This window comes from Eubalaena glacialis, chromosome 4 (assembly GCF_028564815.1).
Source record: "Eubalaena glacialis isolate mEubGla1 chromosome 4, mEubGla1.1.hap2.+ XY, whole genome shotgun sequence".
In the NCBI taxonomy this organism is placed as follows: domain Eukaryota; kingdom Metazoa; phylum Chordata; class Mammalia; order Artiodactyla; family Balaenidae; genus Eubalaena; species Eubalaena glacialis.
The window spans coordinates 49,281,366-49,295,606 of record NC_083719.1 but is presented as its reverse complement, the minus strand read 5'-3'; the positions used below and the strand labels follow the sequence as shown (position 1 = coordinate 49,295,606).

Below are 14,241 nucleotides of genomic sequence, written 5' to 3'. Positions count from 1 at the left end.
AATCTAAATATCTAGGCCTCTGAAGAGATTCCCATAATATGGACTTGACTAAAACTGTAACAGTTTCAATGTATACCCTATTCTGAAGTTATAAACAGTTCTCTTATGTTTTTGAGACCTTCATCCAAGTGCTTGAATGGCAAGAGCTGAGGAATGTTAATGTTTGTTTACAGATAAATGAAGATTTCTTCAACATCAGAGAAGGAATACAGGTTAACAGGACGAAGGATTTATACACTGTGGGGAGGGGACGGGGGCGGGGGGCAACCTGACTGTACAGTCTCCATAAAGATATTCAAAATTATCTTCACTTCCTCATAGATATCACCCTCCAGAATATTTCCTTTTTTTAAAAAAAAATAAATTTATTTTATTTTAATTTTTGGCTGTGTTGGGTGTTCGTTGCTGCATGCGTGGGTGAGCAGGGGCCACTCTTCGTTGCAGTGCGTGGGCTTCTCATTGCAGTGGCTTCTCTTGTTGGGGAGCACGGGCTCTATTTGCGCAGGCTCAGTAGTTGTGGCATGTGGGCTCGGTAGTTGTGGCTCACGGGCTCTAGAGCGCAGGCTCAGTAGTTGTGGCGCATGGGCTTAGTTGCTCCACGGCATGTGGGATCTTCCCAGACCAGGGCTCAAACCCGTGTCCCCTGCATTGGCAGGCGTTTTCTTAACCACTGTGCCACCAGGCAAGTCCCCAGAATATTTTCTTGTTTATAAAAAGGGAGAGGGGAGGATCGTATGGTAAAAGGTTTTTTTAAATAGGTTTAACACACAATGGGATAAATACCTAAGGAGTTACTGCTATAGGAAGGGATATAACACCCCTCAGTCATCTGCCACTGACAGCTCAGTCAGTACAGTAACTCTCCTGAAATACTCCTCCTTTTCTGCAAAGACTGACTCTTCCTCAATTGTTCTGATACCCTTTAGAAGAGTTTTTCCTACTGCTGTCAAACAAACTGGCCTACCATGAAGAAAGGGGTAGTGGAGGGCAGAAGTTCAACTCCTCTATAAACGGACAACTGACAAAAGCAAATGAAGTGGGAGAACAGTAGAAATAAACTAGATCTTTCCATCACAGCTGCAAAGAAAGTTTGTAGCGATCATTCATTCCATTCAAAATTTACTGTGTCATATGCCCTACAAATACACATATACTTACACATAAACAAGTATTATTTTTAGATTAGTGTGATACTCAAAGAATTACAGAAGTTGGTAGTTAATTTTTCTAGAGAAACATTTGATTAAAGATTCTGTCTTACTTTACCTGGAAGACTGCCCTGTGATCTTCTACAACTTGTTCTTCCATTTCTACCATTTGCGAGACAGCTTCGTGGAAAGTAAACAACTGTGGAGAAACCTCTTCTTCCTTAAAATAAAAAGTTTAAAAATTATGACATAAGTTTATATTTTAAATGTTATAATAAAAAAGTAGTTTTTCTATGTCATCTATAAAAATGCAACTTAGAAACTGAGGACGCTTGAATGTTAAAGACTACGAAAACAAAACATGAAAGGCAAAGCCACAATTTCTTTTTATGGGTCAAAAATATTTAACATAACACTCAGTAAGACAAACTTAAACACATCAGTAAGAGACAGTTTTCACTTATCCCAAGCTTTACTGCAGAATTACTGTAAAAAAAAATCTCTTTTGGAGTGCAACTTTTCAAAAATACATTTATCACAGGCTAGAAATATACTGAAATATTTCCTCAGTGTTGTTTACTTTCCCTAACAATTTAATTCATATATATGTCTTAAATTTCTTTTCACTAGAAGAGAGACGTAAACATAGTATCTTTCATGACTGTGACTATCAAATTGGTATTCTGAAGGATTCAACTCTTACTAAATTTTAATTTCTGAATTGCATTCTACAATTACTGGTTTTTACAGAAATTTTAATGGACAATTCACAACTTTATCAACAAAAACTCACATATGTATATGCAACATATATTTTGGTCCTACATCAAGTCAAACTTCTCTGGCCTTGCTTTCTTTTTTGAGCTTCCTTCCCAACTCTAACATCTAATGATTTATTTCCTCAAAATGTGGCTGTAGTGATTGAGAAGTACCCTTAAAATTGTTTTATAAAATGTCAGTAGGAAAAGCCACATTTTTCAAATGAAATACACAATTCTAAATATATGTGTGTGTTTTCGTTAAATTAAATATTATAAATAGCCTTTGACTTATTTGACTCTTTCATCAATAAGCTGCCATCCCTAAAAGTTTATATAATCAAGTCGGCTAAAGAATTTTTTATTTTCTCTTTGGGAAAAGAGCCATCTGCTTTTTTTTTTTTTTAATTTATTTATTTATTTTTGGCTGTGTTGGGTCTTCGTTTCTGTGCAAGGGCTTTCTCTAGTTGCGGCAAGTGGGGGCCACTCTTCATCGCGGTGCGCGGGCCTCTCATTATCGCGGCCTCTCTTGTTGCGGAGCATAGGCTCCAGATGCGCAGGCTCAGTAGTTGTGGCTCACGGGCCCAGTTGCTCCGTGGCATGTGGGATCTTCCCACATGGGCTCGAACCCGTGTCCCCTGCATCGTCAGGCAGATTCTCAACCACCGCACCACCAGGGAAGCCCGAGCTATCTGCTTTTAATCAGGACATGCAGGCATGATTCTCTCATATTCTCTGTCCTTCTGGTAAACACACAGTCAACCACCTTTACTCATTTTATCTGCCCACTTCCCTGCCAAGCCGAGAATGTCCTGTCTTTTCTCTGCTTCAAGATATTATGCAAACTCCTATCACTTCCATGCAGCCCACTCAGAATACTTTTTGTCTATACAACTACTTATGGAATTCTAATGCACTTGATTATCCTCTAGTTTGTCTACCTGTATTACTTTTATCTCCAGGGCATGTCCTGGACACTATCCCATTTTAATCTACCTTGTTAAAATTTAATATAGCAATAAGAATATGTACACATGCACCAATACTTAACTAAAGGCTAATGCTGAACCATCTCAAGACAGTTCCTTGGGGAAGGCAAAGTTGAAAGAAATCCACACTCTCTCATATATAAGGGAGGTTGCAAGAACCCATGATGTCATGCTTAAAGCCTCTGGATTAGTTCTGGTCACCTAGCCAACCTCTCCAAATTAAGGTCCTGCAAAGACCCAATAGATGCAAGAATAAAATGTGAGAGATCTGCTGCTATAGGGAGTGCCTATCTTGTTCTGGTTTTCCATATCTTTGGAGGCACCGTATCTAGGAGCAATGCAGGGTTTGCTTTAAGGATTTTTTTTTTTTTTTTGCTGTAAGGATTTAAAAAGCAACTGCAGTCTCTTTCAAACGTTTTGGGGACAGGGGATAGACTAACGCCAGGATTTCATCTTTAGTTCTTTATCCTCTATGGTTCAAAGTTCAGAACTCCTATTTTAAACCAGGTTTCTTAACTTAGGCACTACAGACATTTTTGGGGGGAGGAGGAAGGCTGTCCCTGTGCATTGTATGATGTTTAGCATCATCCCTGGCCTCAACCCACTGGATGTTAGCAACACCATCCCAGCTGTGATGACCAAAAATGTCTCCATACATTCTTCCCTGGAGAGGGGTCAAGTCACTCCTGGTTGAGAACTGCTGCACTGAGTCCTACTTTGTAGAGTATTTTGAAACATGATAACAGAAAGTAGGATATCCGTTTGTTTACTCTAGAATATTTTGGACTTTAAAATACCTGCTGGAAAGTATAAAAACATTAAGTTATACTGTTTCCAAAGAATATCTTATTGCAGCAAGTAATCAATTTAGCTGACCTAAGATTTCACTCTGGTATAAGAAAGACCCAGATTTCAATCCTGCTGGGCTTCAGCACTTACTACTTGTATGATCTTAGTCAAGTTAAGAACAGGGATAATTATAGTACCTACCACACTGAATTGTAAGGACTATACCAGATCATAAGATGCCTAGCAAATATATGTCATGAAGTAAGCAACTAATAAATGCTACCTTTTATCATTATAAGAAAATGCCACTACAGGATTCTTAGTGGGAAAAGAATGATACAAAACTATATAGATTATACATTTAAAAAATGAAGTTAAATAACTATGTGAAAATGTGTTTGTGCTTTTTTGTTCTTTCTTTATACCTCATTGTCCTTATGCAGTGGGCACATATTATTATTTTTAAGCAACAGGGGAATCAAAATTTTAAATCTATAAAATTTCACCAAACATTCAAAAATACAGAAAGCAACCAGATTTAACAAATGTCAGATTTTTTCCATTTTTGATACAGTTCATGAATCCTTTTAATACATGTGCATGTGTCCATAATCTTGTTTCTAAGCTTTATATATGTGATATATTGTATGTACAATTCTTAAACTTGTTTTTTCCCTGTATTACTTTAAAAATCCCCAAATTTTAACATCAGTATAAAATCTGGAAAAAAGAATAGTTGGATCAGGGGTCAGTGAACTTTAGTACATATTTTGGGGTTGTGAGCCGTACAATCTTTGTCACCTCTGGTCTTAATGAGCAGGGCCATGTTTCAACAAAACTTTATTTGTAAAAACAGATGGCAGGCCCATAGGCTGTAGTTTGCTGATCCCTGATTTAGATGATAGTTTTCACTTATTCTGCTATGGATGAAATGATTAAGATTAGATAATTACAACTATATTATGTCACTTACATTTTGTTCACAAAGAAGTTTTAGATCATCCCTCTGAGGGGAACTCCCCACACCCCACTGTGCCTCTAAATCATCAATCTGATTTGGTGGATGGTGCATTATTGGACGGACATCACCAGCGGCAGTTGGATCCACAGTCAATTCTTTCACCCTATAAACACATAAGAGGTATCTATAATTAACAAAGACTCATGCAGAGGAACAAGAAATATCAACCTATTTAATATAAAAGCAATTCAATAAACATATTAATATTGATGATGTCAGCTTTCCAGATCAAATCTAACTGAAATCTGTGGAAATACTAAAGGTATGTTTAGCTGTGAAGCTTTAGGAATTTACTTAGGTATATAACTTTACAATTACTTCAAACATAACTACTGTGCATAACAAATTGAGAATCAACAAAGTATGCAGATTCAGTATTTCAAAATAAATAAGAGACACTTGTTGCAACTAAATTGCTGAACAGAAAAATGCTAGCAATGGCACTTAGATCAATAAATGAATCACAGTCAAAAATCAGTTTTTTTTGTTTTTGTTTTTGTTTTTGGCCGCACCGTGCGTCACACGGGATCTCAGTTCCCTGACCAGGGATCGAACCTGTGCACCCTGCAGTGCTGCAGTGGAAGCGTGGAGTCTTAACCACTGGACCGCCAGGGAAGTCCCCCAAAATCAAAGAATTTAATACACTTTGCAGATTTGGTAGTTAGAAGGCTCAATTAAAATAGCTACATGTGAAATATTTCTTATCTATAAAGATTATAAGCTGTAAAGTTCTATCATTAAAAAAAGTTTACCCCTTAAACTTCAATTTACATATTTGGGAGAGGGTACACTTTTTAAGTCAAGAGGAGCCTTGTGATTTCCTTGCAGACAGAAAGAATGTAAACTTTTCATTTTAAATAAGACAGTTTATCCATCAATGGTAAATATGCAAAGATGACATCATCCTTAAAAATATGAGAGGGGAAAAGGAAGTCTGAATTCTAAATCAACATTTTAAAGCAAATTAATAAAGTACATAAAAATGAAGATCATGCAGTATAACCACCACCTGCCAAACAAAATGAAAATGAAAAATAAAATGGCTCAGGACAAAAGAAGTATATGCTATGAAAGTAAATGCTATAAAACATTTATACATAGCACAATCCAAAAGAAACTATTAAAATAAACATCTTATGTATAGAATGAAGTAGACCTGGTAATTGAAGGAGAAAAGTCGTCATACTCATAAGAAGGAGAGAGATCAGGGCGACTGCCACTACCCTGTGAGAAGGGAATGTCTGATGGACTAATTCCAAACTCCTTTACTCTGCAGCACCAAAACAGCACAAATTAAAAGAAAATGCTCTTGTAAAGACAGCAATGCACATTTCAAGTTTGCATTTAGTACTCAGTTTAATTTGTTTAGAAAAGGATCAACGTTGCTATGACAATGTATTTACGCTATCTTAAAAATAATCAATGTGAAGAGGCTTTTGAACCCCTCTGTTCTATTGACTCCCTACTCCATAGTCCTTCCTTTTCTCATGATCTTTCTAGAAGTTTAACGAGTCCATCACCTAAATTTGAAATGCCCTGTATTTAGCTACATGACCACTCATGTCTAATTTCCTTGTGTAGTCAATACCATGAATATTTTATTAGCATTAATGAGTCCTCAACACGCTTGCAGTCTTTTCAAACAGGACACAAGAGAATTAAGTCCTAATGGCATACACCGTTTATAATGAATTAACTTCTTTCCTATGCACCTAGAATGGTATTAGCTATAAAGCAATCCTTGAACAAACTGAGAAAACAGTCACTCAGATAATTTTCTGTGTTTGGTGATTCAGGTGACGAACCATGGTGAAAAAAATCCTTTAGCAATGGAATTTAAATTGCTTTTGCTAATGTCTCTAACAGTTATATTTAACTAAATCATGGCTTTTATGACCCAATTTTTGTGACTCCCTATGTCCTCTTTAGGCCAATCCCATTTCATAACAGTAGGCAATATTTATTAATTACTTCCTATATATCAGATATTATGATTAATATTTTTTAGACATTATATTATTTAATCATTACGACAATACTGTGATATTATTATCACCACTTTACAGATGAGAAATAGGTTCAGAGCAATAAAGTATCTTACCCAAGTTCATTCAATGAGAATGTGGCATAACTGAGGTTCAAACCTAGCTGTGAGTACAAACCTTATGTTTAAACACTTCGGTATACTAACCATATTCTGTTTTTCTCATTACTTCTCTTAGGTTAAACTAAATGAAATTACTATTGTTATACATCAAAAATAGTCATATAGATCAAACTAATAATTTCTTTTACTTAGAATCTTTCTTTGACCTATTGGTAACATCTACTCTCAAAGGTTCAATACCAGATTCCTTTGCCTTTATCCTTTTGGAAAGCTTATTTACACACGTGCTGACAAACCTGAATTTCTAATACTGACTTAATAACTCTTTTTACTCCCAACCCCATTACTTATTCTTTCAGAACCTCCTAATTTAGATACCTATTAGCCCCTAAGCACACATTTTTCCTCTATTCAAAGCTCTCTTGCCCAACCTAAACTATTCTATATGTGCAGGAATTATATTCCTCAAATGAGCTATCAAATGAGGTTGAAAATCTTTATTCCTAGAGATATGGAAATAAAAGACAGAATTATTTGTCCTAGATGGTTAGTAATGGTTGCAAATGAATCACATTACATGATAATAAATTAAAATATTTTACTTGGACCTAAATGAACTAGAGGAATAACCAGATACAGCATTTTCACATTAGGGGGATTCCTTTGCAGCCAGAAGCCTGAAGACATGGAGGGTTTTAATTCTACAACACGGCAATCATTTTACTACACTAAGCTGTTCCTCATCTCTCCCATGAACAATTCTGAAACAAGAAGCATTTTAAATTAATGAAAAAAACCCCACAATACCAAAAATGTTCACTACAAAGAATGATTAAAAGTACTATAAAGGTTCATAGCTAGAATCTTGTAATTCAAAGTTTAAAGGGTATTAAATTTAAAAATAAAGTTCAATTATTTTTAAAAGATATTATTTTTAATATCTTTACAAAAGGTCAATAAGTTTATACTTTCCAACAGTTTTTATTGATGATTTTTAAAAATCTCTTTAGTTGAAGCAAAAGCAAAATACAAAAGAACAAAGCGTATGATCTCATTTATGTGAAGTTCAAATATAGCTACCTATATTGTTCAGGGATACATTCATAGGTAGTAAAACTATTTTTAAAAACAGAGAAAGAAAATTGAGAAATTTATTCCACAGAAGTCAGGACAATGGCTACCTTGGGGTAGAAATTAATGGATTTAGGCATGCTATTCAGGATTCGTGATCAGAAAGGGACACATGGGGAATTTTCTGGGGGACTGGAAATGTTTTATTTCCTGGTCTGATGACAGGAATTTTCACTTCGTAAATATTCATTAAATTATTCACTTGTGTTTTGGGTACTTTTCTGTATGCATATGTATTTCATACTTTAATGAAAGATTAAAAATAAAATTTCCATAGTGATTAAAACAAAAAAATAATACAAATACTCATGTTTAGCAAAATTAAGAGATTCTCCACACTAGAAATGGAATACAAAGAGGAATTTTATCTCTAGGTTAAAATCACAAATGCAGTATGTGATAATACAAATTTAAAACTATATATATAGTCATTCAAAACAAGAGCAATGGGAACAAATCTCTGGAACAAATATAAACATGCCTATTACAATCCAAAATTCCAAGGGCATTTTGTGACTATAAGGAATAAACTGCTTTAATAGTGTGTAACGCTTTTTGTCCTCTCATTTGTAATAATGCAGTGGTCTATTAAAGTTTGTAACACTATTGCCGTAAATAATAAAATGTAACCCATACAGAACACCAGAAAGAACTGTGCTATCAATACTTAAACCCTAGCTTCCCCATGTATAATATTTAAGATTATCAGAAATAATTTTCAGCATATGCAAAACAATTTAAGAAATACGGACTGGCTCCTGATACTCACTTACTTTTGAGTCTTAATATAATAATAAGAATTTTCATGATTTAAATATAGTAAAATATTATGAAATATAACTTGGTTAATGGAAAAATATTATCATGTTCTATGATTATAAGACCTATTCTACTAAAAATATGTCTTCCCAAATTACACAACACATTTCCAATTATTTTTAGAATATGACAAAATGATTCTAGACATCATTTCAATGAATAACATGCAAATTTTTTTTGAAAATGTAAAGAACAGTGCAGTAAGATTTACCCTATCAGATATTAAATCAAACCATATATTGTTCTATTCCCTTCAAATTTCAAAATAAGTAACCATTTTTCATACCTATTTGCATATCTTAATGTATTGAGAGTATTTTCACAGGATGCCATGCCTGGAGAGATTGTGGCAATCTATGGGGGAAAAATGCAAAGGTAAAGAAAATGTTATAAATGATGACAATACTGACATATGGCTCAGTCAGGTCTAATTTTAATATGGTCATCTAAAAAAAGAGTTATTAATGATACCTTAGCTCCAAGATAATTCACTATCTCATACCCATAATCAAAGAACAATTATAAACTCCAGTTAAAATATAAACAACTCTGAAGGCACCACAAAATGATCAAATATCAGGCAGAAAATGGAGGTCAACACCTAGAAGAAGGGAGTAACATTGAGTGACAGTCCGCCCCTACTTTTGATAACTTTTTTTGCCTAAGGGCAAACTCTGCTGCTGTCACACAGGACAACTAAAACTTCAATAGAAATCTGGAGTTTCACTGGTTAAACTAAAGGATGGAGTTTGGAGGTAGGCACCATAGCAGCTGGGAAGTGAAGTTTGTCCCAGAAGAGAAATAACCACAGAGGAAGAAACTCATATTCTACATATATATTTATACTACCCAAATCTCTGGCTGACCCCTGAACTAAGAGTACACACAAGGTTGACTGCAAGAAACACAGCTAAGTCTAAAAGAGCTAAACAGAGATTTCAAGGTTAGTTGATGCCCACAGCTGGGGAGACAAGAGTTTGGAGTTCAGCTAAGTTAACTTCCAGCTAAAATAACAACAACAATAACAAAATCAATAATCTTTAGAAGAACATAACAGAATCCAGAGTGTCCATAAAATATTCATTCATAATGAAAATTATATAATCCAAAATTCTAGATATATGAAGAAATAGAAAAGTGTGACCAATATGCAAGGAAAACAGAAATCAATGAAAACCAATCTCAAGAAGACTCAGATGTTGGAATTAGTAGAATGCATTATAACTACAATATAATCCTATCAGACTGGCAGGGACCACATTTTCAAGTATCACTGTATCTCTCACAATAGACTTTAAATGACTGTCATTAATGTATTTTATAATTTTTCCATATATACTACATAATTATTCATTTAAGATTAAAACAAAACAAACAAACAAACAAACTTACCATGCAGGTACGAGAGTTTTCACCTATGAATGAATCTCTCAACACCTGAGTGAGTTTACTTGCTCGGAAAGGAGTATGAGGTTTATTTCTACCTAAGGCTCTGATGCACTCCTGAAAATTAAGAAAGCAAATTTCACAGATTTTACTTCTTATAAAGAGTAATCTTAATGAACATATTTAAAATATCTCTTACCATAACCCTAACATTTAAGATCTAATCAGCTCTGAAAATTCTATTAAGAGGTTTACAGCATAGTAGAAATGTTCCCATAAATCCTAATTCAAGAAAATGAAATTTGGAAAACAAAAAAAACCCAATCCAAAAGACTACTTTATTAATTCCAAAAGATTCTTCTGGAGACTATGATTAGTGTTTAGAAGTAACAGGCAGTAGGATAACTGTAAAAAGTTAAACTTTTAAAGTGGTACTACAAAAGAAAAAAACAGAATACTTTCTTTGCTTTGCTAGTCAAGGAAGATATATAATAGTGGCCTAACTTTTTGAAAGCCATTTCACATTTTTCTGAGAAACTTTCTTAGCTCAGTTTTGTGGTTTCTTGCCCTCCTTCAAGAAAAAAGACTGATTAATGATTAAGGCCCTCTGGAATCTCCCTAAGCAGCGTAGGAATTGGCCTGCTAACTAACAGATCTTTATTTACCTTAAAAAGAATAAATAATGTGTGCAAAGAAAATTTCTGGGTACAATATAAATCTATAACTGCAAACATAAACAACTAAATTTTGATAACCTCTCTTACTTATTAGAAAAAACAAATACTATAATTTTGTGACTGAGTAAACAAAAATGAAGTCAAAAGTAAAAGACTTTTCACAATTAAATGCACTTTATTTACCTTGAGTGCTAAAAGGCTTTTATTAATTTCAGCACCTTCAAGCCTAGTTTGCCTGTCTGCACTGGAAGTATCAGCTCCTCTTTCATTTCCAGCCAAATCAATGAGAGAAAATTTGCCATGTAGTTTTCCTTTCCTTCTAAGAATAATCTGAAACACTGCATGGCTCCGAGATGAATGTGCATTTGCAGATGTTTGACCGGATGTTCTACAATGTAATTAAGAACATTCTGATATGTAAAAAGTTCAATTTATACGTGCAAACCACAATATTTTCATTAAAAAAAGAAAGAAAAAACTATTCAGTTTTTATTATTTAAATACAAAAGAGACATTCTGAATTAACAACACAAACATAACCAGATTACTACAATTTAATCTGGCATACTTCAAAAGTTTTTATGAATAATGATTTTTATGTCCAAAATGCGTTGAATAACATCCTTGCTTTGCTTTTGTTATATGCAAAGTATATAAAACTGATCATGAAACTGTTTCGCTTTCTTAATTAAAATGAGAGCTACCTGCAACTGTTGCCTATGTCAATGAGTTTCAGTACATCTTCAACACATTTGACCTCCCGTTCCTGTAATCCCACCACTTGAACCTGCTGTTTTCCATCTTCGAGCACTCTTAATTTTGTTTTCCTGTTTAGCAAGTCAAAAACCTAAAAAAAAAAGAAATAAAGCTAGCTTTAAAAATAAAAAAAGAATAGTTCTATAAAAATGAGTCATTCAGAGTCTGAAAATTATTTCAGAGAATTCTAGTAATAATGTTATTAGAATAATAATGATCGATACTGAAGTTAAAGAGTTTCAAAGGGAATTTTTAAAAATCTCATACACAGAACTTTAACAAAATATTCCAAATACATATAACAATTATGTGGTGGCAATGACTGCCCAACAGTGTGAATGTTGCTGAACTTCTACACTTAAAAATGGTTAGAATGGTAAATTTTATGTTATGCATTTTTTAACCATAATTTAAAGAACTAAAAAAAAAATTTTTTTTTAAGTTTCCACTTACCTTACCACTATAAATTTCAAAAAAGGTTGCATACACTTGAAGTTCTAACTTCTTATAGTTTGGCTTCTTTAGCATTAAAAAAACATCTCGAGCTGTCAATAATTTCATATGGAGAAAATTTATTAAGATGCAACAAATATTGTTTTTAAAAAGCAATTCAAATTTTCTGTTTTTAAAAAGCAATTCAAATCAACTAATGTTTACCTAGAATGATAGTATCAATAATAAAAATGAAGATTAAAGTGGATATTCATTTTCCAAAAAAAATAGTAGTAATAGTTTTTCTACATTTAAAGTTTAGAAGTCACTCTCCTTCATATTCAAGAAGAGAATGCTACTACTTATCTTTATAAATAGCATAAAATTATAGGCGGTCATAATTTGGTTACTTTCATAATCATACCAAATGGAAACTTTTCACAAAGCAGTTATTCAACAACAAACACTAAGCTCCAACAATGTGCCAGATTACAACACAAACATAATCAAGATTTTTGCCCCCAAAGCACAGTTCTTTTCAAAACAGTCCACTAATCTAAAACTGACACAATATATAGTAAGTATAGCATTAGTTACCCTTAAAATTCTGGACAATACTCCCAAATCTTATTTCCAAGCCACCTGAATAATATTCAAGAAGAATATTATATATGATATGCAAAAAGGGGAGTTACCTGCTAATGCATAAATTCCTTTAGAACAGTCTTGGTTCTTTCCTGAAAAGTCACCTCCCATTGTCTATATGTTAAAAAGAAAATAGAATTTAGGTCTTAGAATTAAGCTATAAGGAAAATAAACTGGCTTCATACCAGGATGTAACTGTAATGAATTACTTACATGAGTCTTTCCACTTCCAGTCTGCCCATAAGCAAAGCATGTAGCCATTCCCCTTTCAAATATAGTTTCCACTAGTGGTCTAGCTGTAAACCTTAAAAATAAAATGCACCAGTCAGAACATACAGTTAATATTTAAATTAAACAAATAAGCAATAAAACTAATATCAAGTGTTATTATAAGCAAATCTTACACCAAGATTTTTAACAAATCAGTGGGATCAACTGCGAGGCCACAATTGACCCCACTGATTTAAAATTTTAAATATCCATGTCCTAGAATTGCTTAAAGCTCTTTAAAGCATATTTTCAAGCAATAATTCCGAAATAGACAATGGCCACAATAATAATGGACAGGGAAAAAAAACCTGATAGTAACTGAGCTAAAGACATAATATATAGAAGACAGTAGGAAAGTTTTAAAAAATAACAACAAAATATGGTAATAGCAGCCAGACAAGTAGGACAGATATGAAAACTAAAACCAAAACTAAAAACCCCAACCCAACCCAAAAAAAGTATCAAAGGTTTCAACAGAAACAGAATCAAGAGTGGTAATCTCAATACAGAAAAGCTAGAGGGGAAAAAAAAGTACAAAAACATTATCTAAACAAGCATAAAAGTGGTAAAATTTCCTTGAATGTGAGTAAGTAAATATAAATTATGCTTATAAGACAATGAATTCTGAGTTGATAGTCTTGATTCAGGAAAAGGATGCCCAAATATTATGTATTGGTATAATCATTGCTGGAGTTAAAATAAAAAGGTAGGGAGGGACAAAAAAATACTTCATTGAGCAAAGCCTTAAAAGCATGATAGAAAACAAATCTACTTTTTACACAGGCTTCAAAAGAATATATGTAGAACACTTTATACAGCTCTATTGATTTTTTTTTTTTAAAGGCACAACTGTAGAAAGTACAGAACAAAAGGAGCAGAAAAAAGTTCTAATCAGAAAGAACTGGAAATGAGTCTGAAGAGTGATCAGACAAAAAAAAAAGCCTAACTTCTCAATCCATAAAAGTTAAGGATAAGAGAAAGGGGAGAGAATCAATATTGGTAAAATTAAGAAGCATAAATACAGGGTGAAACACAAAATGTTTACTAAATCTAGCACATACACAGAAACATACTTTTATTTATAGTGATTTCTTGAAAATGATTATAAAAGTCAGACAGACATATTTTATGAGTCAGGAGTGGAAGCAGAGAAGGGAGTGAGGGGGGAGGACAGGACTCAGTTCTCAAAAAGGTAAAAAATACACAATTTATAATTATAATTCCCTTTTAAAACAAATTTTTCACAATACCTCTATCTAGCATTCACATGTTCTTTAGTTTTGCCCTCTTTCTTTACAGCTGAACTCCCAGTT

The 14,241-nt window shown here is 33.5% G+C and overlaps 1 protein-coding gene across 2 annotated transcripts in view; it reads right to left on the bottom strand.

Annotated features, from left to right (window-relative positions):
• The window catches only part of KIF2A (kinesin family member 2A), a 65,476-nt gene that overhangs the window by 4,498 nt on the left and 46,737 nt on the right, over window positions 1-14,241 (bottom strand). For both annotated transcript variants that reach the window (XM_061187830.1, XM_061187831.1), the window contains exons 10-18: window positions 12,872-12,962; window positions 12,709-12,772; window positions 12,035-12,126; window positions 11,530-11,672; window positions 11,009-11,213; window positions 10,155-10,265; window positions 9,049-9,116; window positions 4,658-4,808; window positions 1,267-1,368 (exon numbers count right to left, since the gene is read on the bottom strand). In XM_061187830.1, coding sequence (XP_061043813.1) covers window positions 1,267-1,368; window positions 4,658-4,808; window positions 9,049-9,116; window positions 10,155-10,265; window positions 11,009-11,213; window positions 11,530-11,672; window positions 12,035-12,126; window positions 12,709-12,772; window positions 12,872-12,962 — 1,027 coding nt within the window. The remainder of the gene's footprint in view (window positions 1-1,266; window positions 1,369-4,657; window positions 4,809-9,048; window positions 9,117-10,154; window positions 10,266-11,008; window positions 11,214-11,529; window positions 11,673-12,034; window positions 12,127-12,708; window positions 12,773-12,871; window positions 12,963-14,241) is intronic.